This window comes from Aedes albopictus, chromosome 1, assembly GCF_035046485.1.
Source record: "Aedes albopictus strain Foshan chromosome 1, AalbF5, whole genome shotgun sequence".
Taxonomy (NCBI): Eukaryota; Metazoa; Arthropoda; class Insecta; order Diptera; family Culicidae; genus Aedes; species Aedes albopictus.
In genome coordinates this window covers 24940082-24953525 of record NC_085136.1, presented here as the reverse complement: position 1 = coordinate 24953525, position 13444 = coordinate 24940082, and the positions used below count along the sequence as shown (strand labels likewise).

The window sequence follows — 13444 nt, the reverse complement described above, 5'->3', positions numbered from 1 at the left end:
ATTACAAGCATTAAAGCGGTCAAGCCTACTGTGCAGCGTTGTTGTTTCTACAAAACAATGGTGGAATGCAGACATCTCGTACCAACCACTCAATTTTATAAAAAAAAGCAAATCGGTGGGAGTGACGTTGCTAAGAATGTTAATGTCACTCCTTGGCCCTCATCTTCTATGGATGGAACACAGGTACAACTTCGTGTCCTGGCCCTTTGGGCTTTCAAAGAAATACGGAAAGAATTTTAGTCTAGAGAAATCTCGGAAGGAAGTCCTGATAAAATCCCTGGATGAGCCGATATAGAAATCGGGAAGAAATTTTGAGAGAAATCCTATGAGATGTTTGGAAATGAAATACAGAAGGAATTATACGAGATACCCTTAAAAAGATTTCAATTCTAGGGGAATTTCGAAAAATAATGATACTTCATTACGTAAGTTTTAACTTTTGTGTGTTGGATTCTACCCGATACTGCAGATACTAGTTTTTCAAAGCACTCAATCCCCAAAACTGTCCATAAATTACCGTTTATGTCCTCTGAATAACACAGAGCATGCTTTCACTCTCTTTAGACGCCACACAAACGATTCTTCAAAACGTACAGCCACAATTGACAAAAAGAAAACAAAAGAAAAACAAAGCCCAAAAGCACCCAGGAAACCAAATCGATTCAACAGCGAACAAGCAGTTCATGACGATTGCCAGTATGTATAACATTCGGTTTACAATTCAGCGTCAAACATAACTAAAAACGTCTGTTAAAACTATATTCCAATATGACTGGTTAGTACAGTTTGTAAAATGTTACCTCTTTCTCGAGAAACGTGTTTTTAGAGTTCAGGAATGATTTGAGAGAGTATGAGATCTACAAGACATTTCCGAAACAGCGCAGTAGAATAACGAATTGGTGAAATATTTCTCGAACAAGAAGATATAAGATAATGTTATGTTTACATAGAGACGGAGAAGAATAAACACAAAAACAATACGGTAGTGCGGTATGGTGGTGTTCGTGATGATTGGTTCCGATCGTGTGTGAGGATTATATTTGGTGTGAGTGTTGATGGCAGTGAGAAAAAAAAATCAAATCAATGAAATGTGTTTATTCTAGTATTAGTTGTGAAGCTGCAAAAGAGTGAAGTAAATGAACAAAAAAATACGTGGAAGGTATTTTGTTAACGAACAGAAGCGATTTGTGATTATAGAGCTTGGTGCGCACGCGTGAGAAAGAACTTTGTTATCATTTCGTATAACTTGTCGAAGTTGTTTGTCTAGTAAGTGCATTTACGAGTGATGGTTTAGGTTAGTAAATATAGTATATTTTGAAACGGTTAAATTTGACGAATCTTTGAACGACGATGACGACCACAGAGAAAACAGAGAATAAGAAGATACACCGAGAAGAATTGAAAAAAATGGCTTATGGCTATCATGAAATAGAAAAGGAACGAAAAATAACAAAACAAAATTTGGTAATTTATAAAAGTTTCAGTTTATTTTCCAGCAAAACATATCGTGTCTTACGGTGGTCTACAAGAAAACTAGTTTTGTTTTAAAACATAAATCAGTACAGAGGACGAAATTATTGAACTTAAAATTGTTAAAGCACTGTTACTATTCTTAAATCGTTCGTAATAAAACTGAGATTTTTGACTAAAACTGAGATAATGTACGCTTGCAAAACAAAACAGTGTTGGAAAATATCAAACTATTTTATCAGTCACTGGCACTTGATCGCTTTCGTTTCTCTCTCCGCGAATAACTCTCGCTTACTCTTTCTCTCGCCATTCGCGCGTTCTTGCTCTCGCGTTTGTTTGTACATACTTCGTAGCTTGGAAGTGGATTTGTGTTTGTGAGTGAGAGTTAGCGTTGGCGGGGATATTGTTTAAGTTTTTGGGGAAGTGTTCGTGTGATGCAGCTTCTGCTCTCTGCTTCCCCTGATGGGCGCACGTCTCTCTGTAGGGTTCGTTCGTAAGGAGGGGTTGGTTCGATAGGAGATTCAGTAGAAGGGGAAGCACGCGTAAATTGCTTGCACAGAGCGTTTTGTTCGGACAAACGTGCACTAAGAGAATGCAGCTTTTGCTTGTGTTTGTGTGCGGGTTACGGGGAATTTGTTTCTGTACAACTTTGTTTGATTTTGTTTGCTTAGTTTTGAGATTTACACTATGGATCGCTCTGTCAACTACAAGAACCGAAAAGGAAAAAGAAAAATAAACCAAATAAATACACAATAAAGGAAAACGAACGGTGTTCGTTCTTTTGTAAAGAAACAAAATAAAACCAGGGAGTAATATAATGAAAAACGATAATAAAAAACAAAAATGAAAAATAAACAAACTTCAAAAGAAGCGACTAGCACAGCTAAATAGATAACAAATACTACGCACCTTACTGTAGTGGCTGGATCCGACCGTACGAATACCGTGACCATTGCCATGGTCCATATAGGTTTTTACCTGCGTGTGGCGACTGTTATCGTAGATGCCCTGGCCACCGGCACCACCGGCTCCGGCCGCATTCAGGGCCTGCTGCTGGGAGTTCAGATGGCGGCTGGAGTTTCCGCCTCCAGCACCGCCACCACCACCTCCCGGGCCGCCATCGTTCGTGATCGTGCTGATCGATTGGTTTTCCTTGTTCGATCGCCGGGCGACGTACTTTTGCGGTTTCAGTAAGCTGCGAAAGGGCGACAAGAATGAACAGAAAGGGTTAGTTAAATGCTTTTTATTATTGTTTTTTTTTTCTGGAATCGAAAGATCAAAACTTTGGAGTGACGGGCTTGGTGGTCTAGTGGCTACCGCTTCTGATTCGTATGCGGAAAGTCCTGGGTTCAAACCCTGGCCCGTCCCTTTCTTTCTACTTTGTATCTTTCTATGTACTTTCTCCCTCCTCTTCACATATACAACTCAAGTATATTCATATGTTCTGGATTCATGGGTGAACGCGCTACAACGGATCAGATGTTCGCCATCCGCCAGGTGTTGCAGAAATGCCGCGAATACAACGTGCCCACACATCACATATTCATCGATTTCAAATCGGCGTATGATACAATCGATCGAGAACAGCTATGGCAGATTATAATTATGCACGAATACGGATTCCCGGATAAACTGATACGATTGATCAAGGCGACGATGGATCGGATGATGTGCGTAGTTCGAGTATCAGGGACACTCTCGAGTCCCTTCGAATCTCGCAGAGGGTTACGGCAAGGTGATGGTCTTTCGTGCTTGCTGTTCAACATTGCGTTAGAAGGTGTAATAAGGAGAGCGGGGATTAACACGAGTGGTACGATTTTCACGAAGTCCGTTCAGCTGCTTGGTTTCGCTGATGATATTGATATTATTGCTCGTAAATTTGAGACGATGGCGGAAACGTACATCCGACTAAAGAGTGAATCCAGGCGAATCGGATTAGTCATTAATGTGTCGAAGACAAAGTACATGATGGCAAAGGGCTCCAGGGAGGAATCACCGCGCCCGCCACCCCGAATTTATATCGACGGTGATGAAATCGAGGCGGTTGAAGAATTCGTGTACTTGGGCTCACTGGTGACCGCCGATAACGACACCAGCAGAGAAATTCAGAGGTGCATTGTGGCAGGAAATCGTGCTTACTTTGGACTCCGCAGAACTCTACGATCGAATAAAGTTCATATACGATCATGTGTTTGCTGGGCCTTTACGATAAGGCGTTTAATGCTAATTAGCCTATAGTGCTACCTCACAGCAGGTTTTGGCAAAATAACGGGCTATCTTAGTGCTATCCCTTCAGGAACGTCGTGACGAAATGTCAAAGAAGCGTAACGCTTCGTCGAGCAAAAAAAAAACAAAAATAAATTGACGTCTGCTTCTCGTTCTCTCAGCCTGCTTCCCCGCTTCATTGTCCTTTCATTTTCCAGCCGGTGCTAGGTGGTACTTTTTTGCTGATTTTTGTAGTGATGTAGGTTTGAACTTACGATCCGGAGATTGAATAATCATATCTGCTTCTGATTCTTTTGCTCCTGATCCACGATGCTAAACCTGTTCCGGTGGCGTGCGTTGATTTAATCGCCAATATAAAGCATGGTTCGATAACAGCTTCAGACTCAACATCCAAAACTTGTTGTCATTGAGATATTTCATTGTGGTAGAGCATTACGATCCCTTCTTTTAAATATCTGTGGAATATGATTCTTTCTTCCCTCTTTCAAACAATCCTATGATCCACCAAAGCATCCACCTATTCGGCACATATTTTCCGACGAAATGATAAATAATTGGTCATTTTTTGATGGACAAGTTCCCAATCCAATCCAGCAGTAATGTTTTCTTTGGTGCTTTTGGATGAGTAGGGGAAAATGAAGAAACAAATAAGATGCACAAATTTGTAAACAGAAGCATAGGCTCTGTAAGAGAGTGACAATATGTGTTGCCAAATGCGTAACATATCTTCCAACCTTTTTGCTCCTAGCATTTAAAGAGCAGTTGAAAAGCATTCTGTATGCTCCCAAGTGAAACCACTTCAAGCAGTTGAAATGCTAATTAACAGCCGAAAGCTTTTGAGCAGCACAGCTTATGCTAACTCAAGGCAGCTATGCATTCGAACTGCTTATGTAGGGCAGCAAGCAGTATAAATGCGTAATACGGGCTGATACACGGCTTATTCAAATGCTTAGTGGTTACCTGGGGTCTCATATATGGTGCCGCGTAGCGAAAGATAAACCATCGGATAAACTGGTGGATGATCATACATTCCCAAGTAGCACTTGTTAGTCAAATAGACTAGAAGGGATTTTAAGTACGATCATAAACCAAAATAAAAAGTATTCGGTTTTATGGCGGTTCTTAAAACCTCTTCAAGACTAATTGATCTTTAAAATGTTACTCGGTAACGATGGTTCTGCATCGAGTGGTGGAGGACGATTGCGAACGTAGCTTTGTACAGACGCACCCAAGGGACAACCGTAGGCTTTTTATTGTGTGGCTGCCATTTCGACAGCAAGTTGAAAGGTAACTCCAATCCATACAACGAAGCTTCATCAACGATCAATAACTGAAGCAAGGCGATATGGAATTTATATTTTTTTGTCGCACTTAGACACGATCGAATCTTTAAATTATTGGTTTCATTTGAATAAAAATCAACATCGTTCCTTCGGACGACCCTCCAGGAGATTCTTCTTCTGTTTTTCCAAGAGCTCCATCTAAGATTTGTCGAGGAATGCCTTCTTAAAACTACTTTTTTTGAATTTTTTCCCTTCTGGGTTTTCTCTAGGAATTTATTCTAAACTCCACCTTTCGATGATTCCTCATTCTAAGGCTCCTCCAGGAGATTCTTCTAAGGTTCCCCTAGGAGATTATTGATGGGTTCTTCCAGCACTTTATTCAAGGTTTCGTGCAGAACTGTCTTCACATCCCAGCAATATTTCTTCCAATATTTCTTCCGAGATTCGTTAAGAAAAATCATTTATATTGCAGCAATTCGTTTCGAAATCCCTACGAGAATTGCTTCTAAGATTAGCGATTCTCCTTGGGATTCCTCCAGATATTCCTTCCGTGATCACTCCAGAAATGTATTCAGGATTGTTCCAGGAGTTCTTTCTGGGCTATTTCAGGGAGTTCCTGCAGAGATTCTTCCAGGATTTTATTTAGGATTTCTTCAGAACTTCCACCTAGGATTCTTCCAGGAGTTTTCTATGTACGGGATTCCATCATAGATTCCTTCCTGGATTTCTCTAGAAATTCCTTCCGAGATTCCTCCGGGAGTGAGCATTTCCTTGAGCAAAGTCTAAGAGAATTCAGATATGAACTTCATAAGATATTCCAGAACAATCCCTGTAAGAATTCCCGCAGGAAATCCCGGAAGAAGTTCCTTGGAGAATCACGGAAGGAGTGGCTGGAGGATTACCGGTAGACGTTTCTAGAGAAGTTCTGAATGAAACCCAGAATAAATTTCTGGACAAATCTCAGAAGAAACTCCTGGAAAAATCTTGAATTATTTTCCAGGAGTCTGGAATTGGAAGTCCTGAAGAAATTCTGGACAGAAGTTTTGAAAAAAATCCCGGAAGATACTTTGGATGAAATTTCTGGAAAGATCGCAGATGCCACTCTTGGCGTAATCTTAGAAGAAAATCCTGGAGGAATCCGCAAAGTTACTCCTAGAGGAGCTCTAGAAGGAGTTCTGAGGGGATCTCGGAAAAAGTTGCGGAAGGAAGAATTTCTCAGATGAATCCCATGAAGATTTCCTGGAGAAAACTCAGAAGAAGCTCCTTGAAGGAACCCAGAGGAATTCCTTGAGGATTCTCATAAGAAACTCCCCGAGGAAACCAGGACTGCCGTTCTATGCATAATTGTCCCATGTTATATTGGATTCTCATATAACATGGAACAATTGGGCGTATAACGGCAGCGTAGGAATCATAAAAAAAATATTTTAGAAAGACCTCCTGGAGGAATTCCTGGACGAATATTAGAATAAATTTCTGTAGAAATCCTAGAAGGAACTCTTGGTATAACTCCTAGGGGAATCTCCGAAAAAATATCTGAGTGAACCCCTGAAGAAATATTTAAGAAATCTCGGATCAATTTATTGGAGGGTGGTTCTAAAAAACTTCTGGTAGAATCTTTAAAAAAAACATTGGAGGTAACCCTTAAGAAGCTTCTGGAAGAGCCCATGCTATCAATTCCAGGAAAAAAACATTAGTAGGAACTCATGAAGGGATTTATTGTAGAAATCTCCCAGCAATTTTATGAGAGTCCCCGGCGAACAATTTTTCTTCTAGAACTCCACAAATTTTCTCATTCCTAATCGAATCACTCATTAGTTGAGACGTGTTCTTTAATAAACGTTATAGTTCCTGTTCAACCCCGCCTTGTTTTTCGTCTAGGAACCTCTGGGTGACCAACGTAAAGAAGCTGCGGTGCACGGAATTCAACAGTTTGTCGGAAGAGGCTACGACGTTTGGCAGTTCCGTGTCCAAACTTATTTTGGAGTTGTCGAACGTATGGGACGCTATCGTGAAAGATGCACCGGCCATAGCTGCTGAAGCGGCCAAATTCTAGGAAATGGATAGGATGGTCATTGCGATATTGGCGGGCTTCGTAGCGGACGAGTACCTAGCCTGCATTCGGGACAAAGGCACAGCGAAGGCAATGTGGAAATGTCTCGAGAATACTTTCACGAAGAAGTCAGCAGATAGGCAGACCCTAATTAGGAAGCAGATTAGCAAGATTGCACCTCAAGGATCGCATTTGCTGCAGTTCGAAGATTTAATCCGTCAGTTGCGAATGGCTAGATCGAAGCTTGAAAAGAGCGATGTTTGCTCGTCTCTGGCGCTAACACTTCCGGAATCGTACGATGCACTGGTGACGGGGCTCGGAAATCTACCGGGGAATGAACTTACCTACGAAGTGATGAAAACCCGTCTGATCGGTGAAGCATCCAAGCGCAATGAACGAAGCTACACCGTGGGGGACAAACCGGCGGCGTTCGTTGGAGAAAACCAGAAGAACGGTAACCGATTCAACAGGAAGTGCCACGTCTGCGGAACAGGAGGACATATGAAGAAAGTTAGCAAGAAAGCGAAACGACACACGAAAAAGGCAAGTAGTTCAAGACCAGTCGTATTCATGACGGATCGGAAAGGATCGAAACGAGACAGTGTCGGGAAGATCGTGTTTAAGTTGGACTCTGGATCGAGTGACCATCTCGTAAGCACGAAATCGTTTTTCGCATCGCTGAGACCATCTCCCCAGACGGACAACATTAACGTCGCTAAGGATGAACAATTTCTAGAAGCCAGGCAGGTTGGTTGCAGGATCAAGTAACTTTGGAGTCCCGTTGCACGTCAAGGATGTCTTGTACGTACCAAGCCTCCGTGACAATCTGATGTCGGTTAAGAAGTTAGCGAAAGCAGGTATCGAAACAGTAAGGTGGCGACGTTGAAGCTCAATGGAAAACCTATTGCGACGGCCTATATAGGAGGAAATCTGTACGAACATGAAATTGAAGTCCCGGAGAAAGCAGCAAACCTGTGCAGTTCGGACGTAACAAATCTGTGGCACGGAATGAAGACGGATGGTGCGAGAAGATTTGACAAAGAGATCTTCGTATGTTGAACACGTACGCGACTGTATCTGATATGCCAAATTTAAAAGGGTAATCCCTCTGTAATTGGCATACTCTAGTCTGTGCCCTGTCTTGTAAATAGAGCATATGGGGCCATCCAACCAGCTGCCAGACAATTCTTCATCCTCCCAAATTTTTACAATAATCTGGATGATTGATTGATATGGCTGTTCGCTTCCGTGCTCAAGACGAACGAGATCTCGTCTTTCCCAGCAGCCTTGCTGTTTTTCAGCTCCTTAAAGGTCCTTCTTAACCTCATCCAGCATTGTTGGTTCCACTGCTTGACCGTCATCCATTATGGTAATCTTATTCCTGAGTGGTCCTTCACTGAGCTACCATCCAACAAATCCTCGAAGGGCTCTTTCCACCTGACTGCCACCATTGTTCTGCCTGTCAGTAAATTTGATTCCCGGTCATTGCACATGGCGGGCACTGGCGCAGTGTTGTGCCGCGCACCATTGACAGTTGCATAAAACCTCCGCATATCGTTTTTGTCCATACTTTCCCACGCCTCAACAACTACACTCTCTTCGTGCCCATTACTTAAAAATGCATACGAAATTCGCTCTGAATAAGCTTTGTTAGAACCTTAAACTTAAGCTCTGAATAAACGTTGGGAACCTTAAACGTTTGAAGAAACTGGAGCATCGCCCGAAAATTCGCTCGGTACTAATGCAAATTTACGCAGTTGTTATTAAGTAATGAAGCTAGGTACATTTTAAGATATATCTGGGAATTCTCTTCATCTATTGGCCAATTTTTTAATATGTCAAATCTGCTTTGTTCATAGAAAAAAACTTTCCCATAAAAAACCCAAATTAATCCAACTAGCGGTGATGGCGCCTTTCTCGTGCCTTCGAAAACCCATTTCAACAAAACTTAAGTGACATGTTGATGAATATCGCACTTTCATACGTTTTATAAAAAAAACATTTAACAGCACAATAAATCATATCGTTTCTTTTTTTTTTAGTTTTCATTTTTGTGTATTTTTACCTAGGTTCATTCTACAATTTATCGTTTATCTGGCTTTTGATGATTGAGCCACAAATTCTTAAGAAAAAGTCGCTATAATAAAATTTGAGCAACCACTTTGGATTTAAGTCCGCAATCTTGAAAATTCTGTTCGCCATTTTTGGACTCCAGACTTCTTCCCCATTCGAGATATACCAATTTTGCATGGTTTTAGAGTCTAAAACTTCATTAAACAGCCGTCATCTTGAATTTTGAAGCCGCCTAATTGGATTTTAGGCGGCCATCTTCGATATTCTGGTCGCCATTTTCAGACTCCGCACTTCTTCCCCATATGAAACATACCCATGTTGCAAGGTTTTAGAGTCTAAAACTTCATTCTATAGCCGCCATCTTAAATTTTAAGCTGCCATCTTGGATTTTTGACCGCCATCTTTGAAATTCTGGTCGCCATTTTTTAACTCCGAACATCTTCCCCATAAAAAAATATACCCATATTGCATGATTTAAGGGTCTAAAACTCCATAAAACAGCCACCATCTTGAATTTGAAGGCGCCATATTGGATTTGAGACCGCCAATGAATCGCCATTTTTGGTTTCCAGAATTCTTCCTCATACCAATTATACCCATATTACATGGTTTTAGAGCCTAACACTCTATAAATAGCCGCCATCTTGAATTTTGAGCCGCCGTCTTGGATTTTATGCCGCCTTCTTGGATATTTTGGAAGCCATTTTTGGACTCCGGGCATCTTCTGTATACCAAATATACCCATATTACATGATTTTAGGGGCCCAAAACTCCCTTAAACAGCCGCCATTTTGAATTTTACACACATGCATACACACACACACATACATACACACAGACATCATCTCAATTCGTCGAACTGAGTTGATTGGTATGTGTTTTGACCTTCCAAGCCTTCTATCGAAAATTCGTTTTTTGAGTGAACATATAGCCTTTCAGTTCACTTAGGTGAACGAGAAAGGCAAACAAACATAAAAATAACAACCCTCACCCACTCACCTCGGATACTGTGGACCGCACTGGGTGTAGCAGCAGTTGTTCCAACAGCCGCGCGAAAACGGATTGTAGCCACCCTTGAACTTGCCGGTGACCTGCTCGTTGGTGGTTCGCCCCCGCGACACCAGCACCATGTGGAACCCGGTCAGGCCGAAGATCGGTATCGCCAGCAGGGTGACGATCGCCATCAGGACCATTCTACAAAAAACGAAAAGAACTATGAATTCCTAGATAGAGAAAACCTTCCAAAAAGGACACTTACGCCACAATCGGTTCAACCTCCGTCAGTTTGTCCTTCTCCTTCTGGAGGACGTAGATCAACGAGAGCGAGAAGATGCTCAGCATGTGGATCGACAGCGAGATCAGGAAGAAGAAGAAGAACCGGTAGTTCCGCCGGCCGATGCAGTTGTTCACCCACGGACAGTGGTGATCGAATGTCTGTTTCGAAAAATTTGAAAGGAGTTCGTCATTAACACCAATTTCACCTAAGGCATTTGTAATAGATAGTTGAGCAGTTTACCTCGATGCAATGATTGCAGACGGAACAGTGCGAACACCGTGGCGGCCGGTAGAACTTACACGTCACGCACCATTTCATCCGCACCGTGATGCCATTGATTTCGGCATTTTTGTACAGCGGAGCCCGGAACTCGTCCTCGCGGTCTTCGTCAGGTGGGGCTGCAAAGTAAACAAACAAACAACAGATTCGAGATCAATCAACAGGTTTATGATACATCAATCATAGGTAAAATAGTGTTTACGGTCTAACTCAATCAGTCAGTAGTTTACAAGTTGCTTTGGACCTGAGGCACGAATCTCCAGTTATGGAGTCTTGGATCATCGATCCGGAGATGGAGAATTCGAATATCGTTCCGATCATGAAAGTTTTTCGACTTTCCTAGAGCATTGTGTATCATTGTGCTTGCCACATAATAAATATACAAGTTCATGGAATGGCAGACAAAGAATACCTTTTAAATAATAAATGTGGAAGTTCTTAAAGAACAAAGTTAAAGAGAGGTAAACCAATTTCCAGTGTAGAGTCCAACAGAAGAATGAGATATATCAACAGAAAAAAAAAACCTGGGAAAAGTTTTTGAAAAACCTCAATCTCTTGATATGTATGATATGTCCGAAAGTTGCAAAAAGTTTGAGAAACACTGCCCCCTAACTGGAGGGACAAGGTTAATCGTGATTGTGTTCCTTGATAAACCGCATGCACCGGTACCGCTGCATACACGCACACACGAGATGCAAATGAGAAGATAATTGCTCTTCCCTTTGCCTACTGTCTCTCTGTGTACAACAGGTAATTAACGGATTTATCAAACCAGAGCACGTCGTCGTTCACGTTGTTTGTCGTTGCTTTCCGTTGGGCACGACCACGCCACGACCGCGCAGTGATTTGCCAATTATTTGCGAATGATCCGACCGACAAAGGCAGTAGAGGTTGGCCACTTTGGGAACCGATAAGCGAATTACGTCAGGCACTTCTCCAAAAAGTTCGAACGAGTGATCGATCATCAATTCGAGGAAATGGACCACCTTATCATTCCACTAACTAAAATGCAGATCATTAGCGGCTCATCGGATTGCCACAAAGAAGAACAGACATGATAATGAACGCGGTAACGCTTTGAGTCGTGCAGACCTGTCCAGACTGTTCTTTACATTTATGTGTTATATCGAACACAGTAGGGCGTACTGCGCATACGGACAAGAACGCCAGAAAAGCTTATTTCATAACAGCAATTTCTTAAAATTAATCTTAAGAATTGTGCAGTTGTTGTGTCAAAAGCGGTACAACATTTTCAATCATTTTTTAAGTAAAATATTAATAATTTTGTAACTTTATTAAGCGCACACGTTTAAATTTCGTAAGAATTATTTAAATTAGATTTAAAATAAAATTTTCAGAAGCTGATCAACATTTTGGTAGTGTTCAATAATTGGCGAATCACCCTATGGATTTTTTAACTTCTCTTCTTTGGTCACAATATTCTATCCAGAGGTTTTACAGGATTTGCTCCATCCCTCCCCAAGATGTTTTCCAATGTTTCTCGCCGAATTTCGCAGAAGTTTTTCACGGGGTCTTTGCAAGAAGACTTGTCAGAATTTCTCTCTTAGATTTTTCCAGTATACCTCCACAGTTCATTGCGAGATTTCTTCCGGATATCTTTCCAAAATTAATCAAATTTTCCGAGATTTTGTGAAATTTTTACAAAAGTTCATCCTGGGATTTGTTTCAAAGAATTTTCCAGAATTTATCTTGGAGTTCCTTGCGGAATTGATCCCATAGCTACTCACTCGAATATTCTTATAGGCTTTCAGAGTTCTTCCTTTATATTTCCATTTAGAATAACTCTTACTAATGTTTCCGAAATGTCTTAGTTTTTCTCGGCTTTCTTCAGAAGTACCTCTTGAGATTTCTCAAATACTCCTTCCTGAAGTTTTCCGTTAGATATATACACCTCTGGATTTTTTTTCCCAATGAATCAATTGGTTATCACAGGAGGTATTCCAAGAAATACTCCTGAAAAAATGCAACAAAAACTCTGGAAGCAACAATAGAAGAAGTCCCAAAAGGAACTACCAGAATCCCGGAACAATATTCTGGGGAGAATTATGCTGCGTAGTTCTGCAAAAGAACGTAAACGACATTTACAATTATGATACAGTCCTGATTATTATGCATCTAGCTTTTGGCCATTCTCTAAGTTATCTCCCATAGATGCTAGATTACGACTAGATCTTGCATCTGAATGTAGCAGGCATACCACAGGGTTATTATTTTATCAGATATATAGCAAAAGACGTAGAAAATTAGAATGTCACTTACGTTACTTTACAGAATTTTGGCAGTATGGAAGTCATCCTGGACAGTGAATCAAAATTCAACCATCGCGCAACAATAATGACAATGTCGCAACCTGTATTTGTTGCGACAAAACAACCCATGCGACATAAGTTTGTCCCAACTTGAAAATAATGGGATTAACATCGCACACCACGAGTTTAGAGATTTTAAAGCCTTGCATTGCGATTTTCGAACGGTAACTTCGAGTCGGTAAACACTGCAACTCTGGTGAAGCTCTATCATCAAACAGTTTCGACTTTGGGTTAGTAATAATTGATTATTCATAAGTTGAAAAGTAAGCAACAAATTCAGCTTCCGTTTTGTCTGCAACAAAAAAATTCGAGATCATGTCATTATCTGTCACCAGTAGAGGGATAAAGAGTAATCGTCGCACCTTCTCTGTTGCTTGTTTATGCCTCTTTTGTCTGACAATTCTCTTCACTGATCCTGGAAAAATAAGTACGAAAAATCTCAGGAGGACCATTG

At 41.1% G+C, this 13444-nt stretch overlaps 1 protein-coding gene across 3 annotated transcripts in view; it reads right to left on the bottom strand.

Annotated features, from left to right (window-relative positions):
* The window catches only part of LOC109415220 (palmitoyltransferase ZDHHC8), a 105633-nt gene that overhangs the window by 36820 nt on the left and 55369 nt on the right, over positions 1 to 13444 (bottom strand). For 2 of the 3 annotated variants that reach the window (XM_029856026.2, XM_029856027.2), the window contains exons 4-7: positions 10622 to 10779; positions 10364 to 10539; positions 10105 to 10299; positions 2380 to 2665 (exon numbers count right to left, since the gene is read on the bottom strand). In XM_029856026.2, coding sequence (XP_029711886.1) covers positions 2380 to 2665; positions 10105 to 10299; positions 10364 to 10539; positions 10622 to 10779 — 815 coding nt within the window. The remainder of the gene's footprint in view (positions 1 to 2379; positions 2666 to 10104; positions 10300 to 10363; positions 10540 to 10621; positions 10780 to 13444) is intronic. The other variant, XM_062844233.1, reaches the window with a different exon arrangement.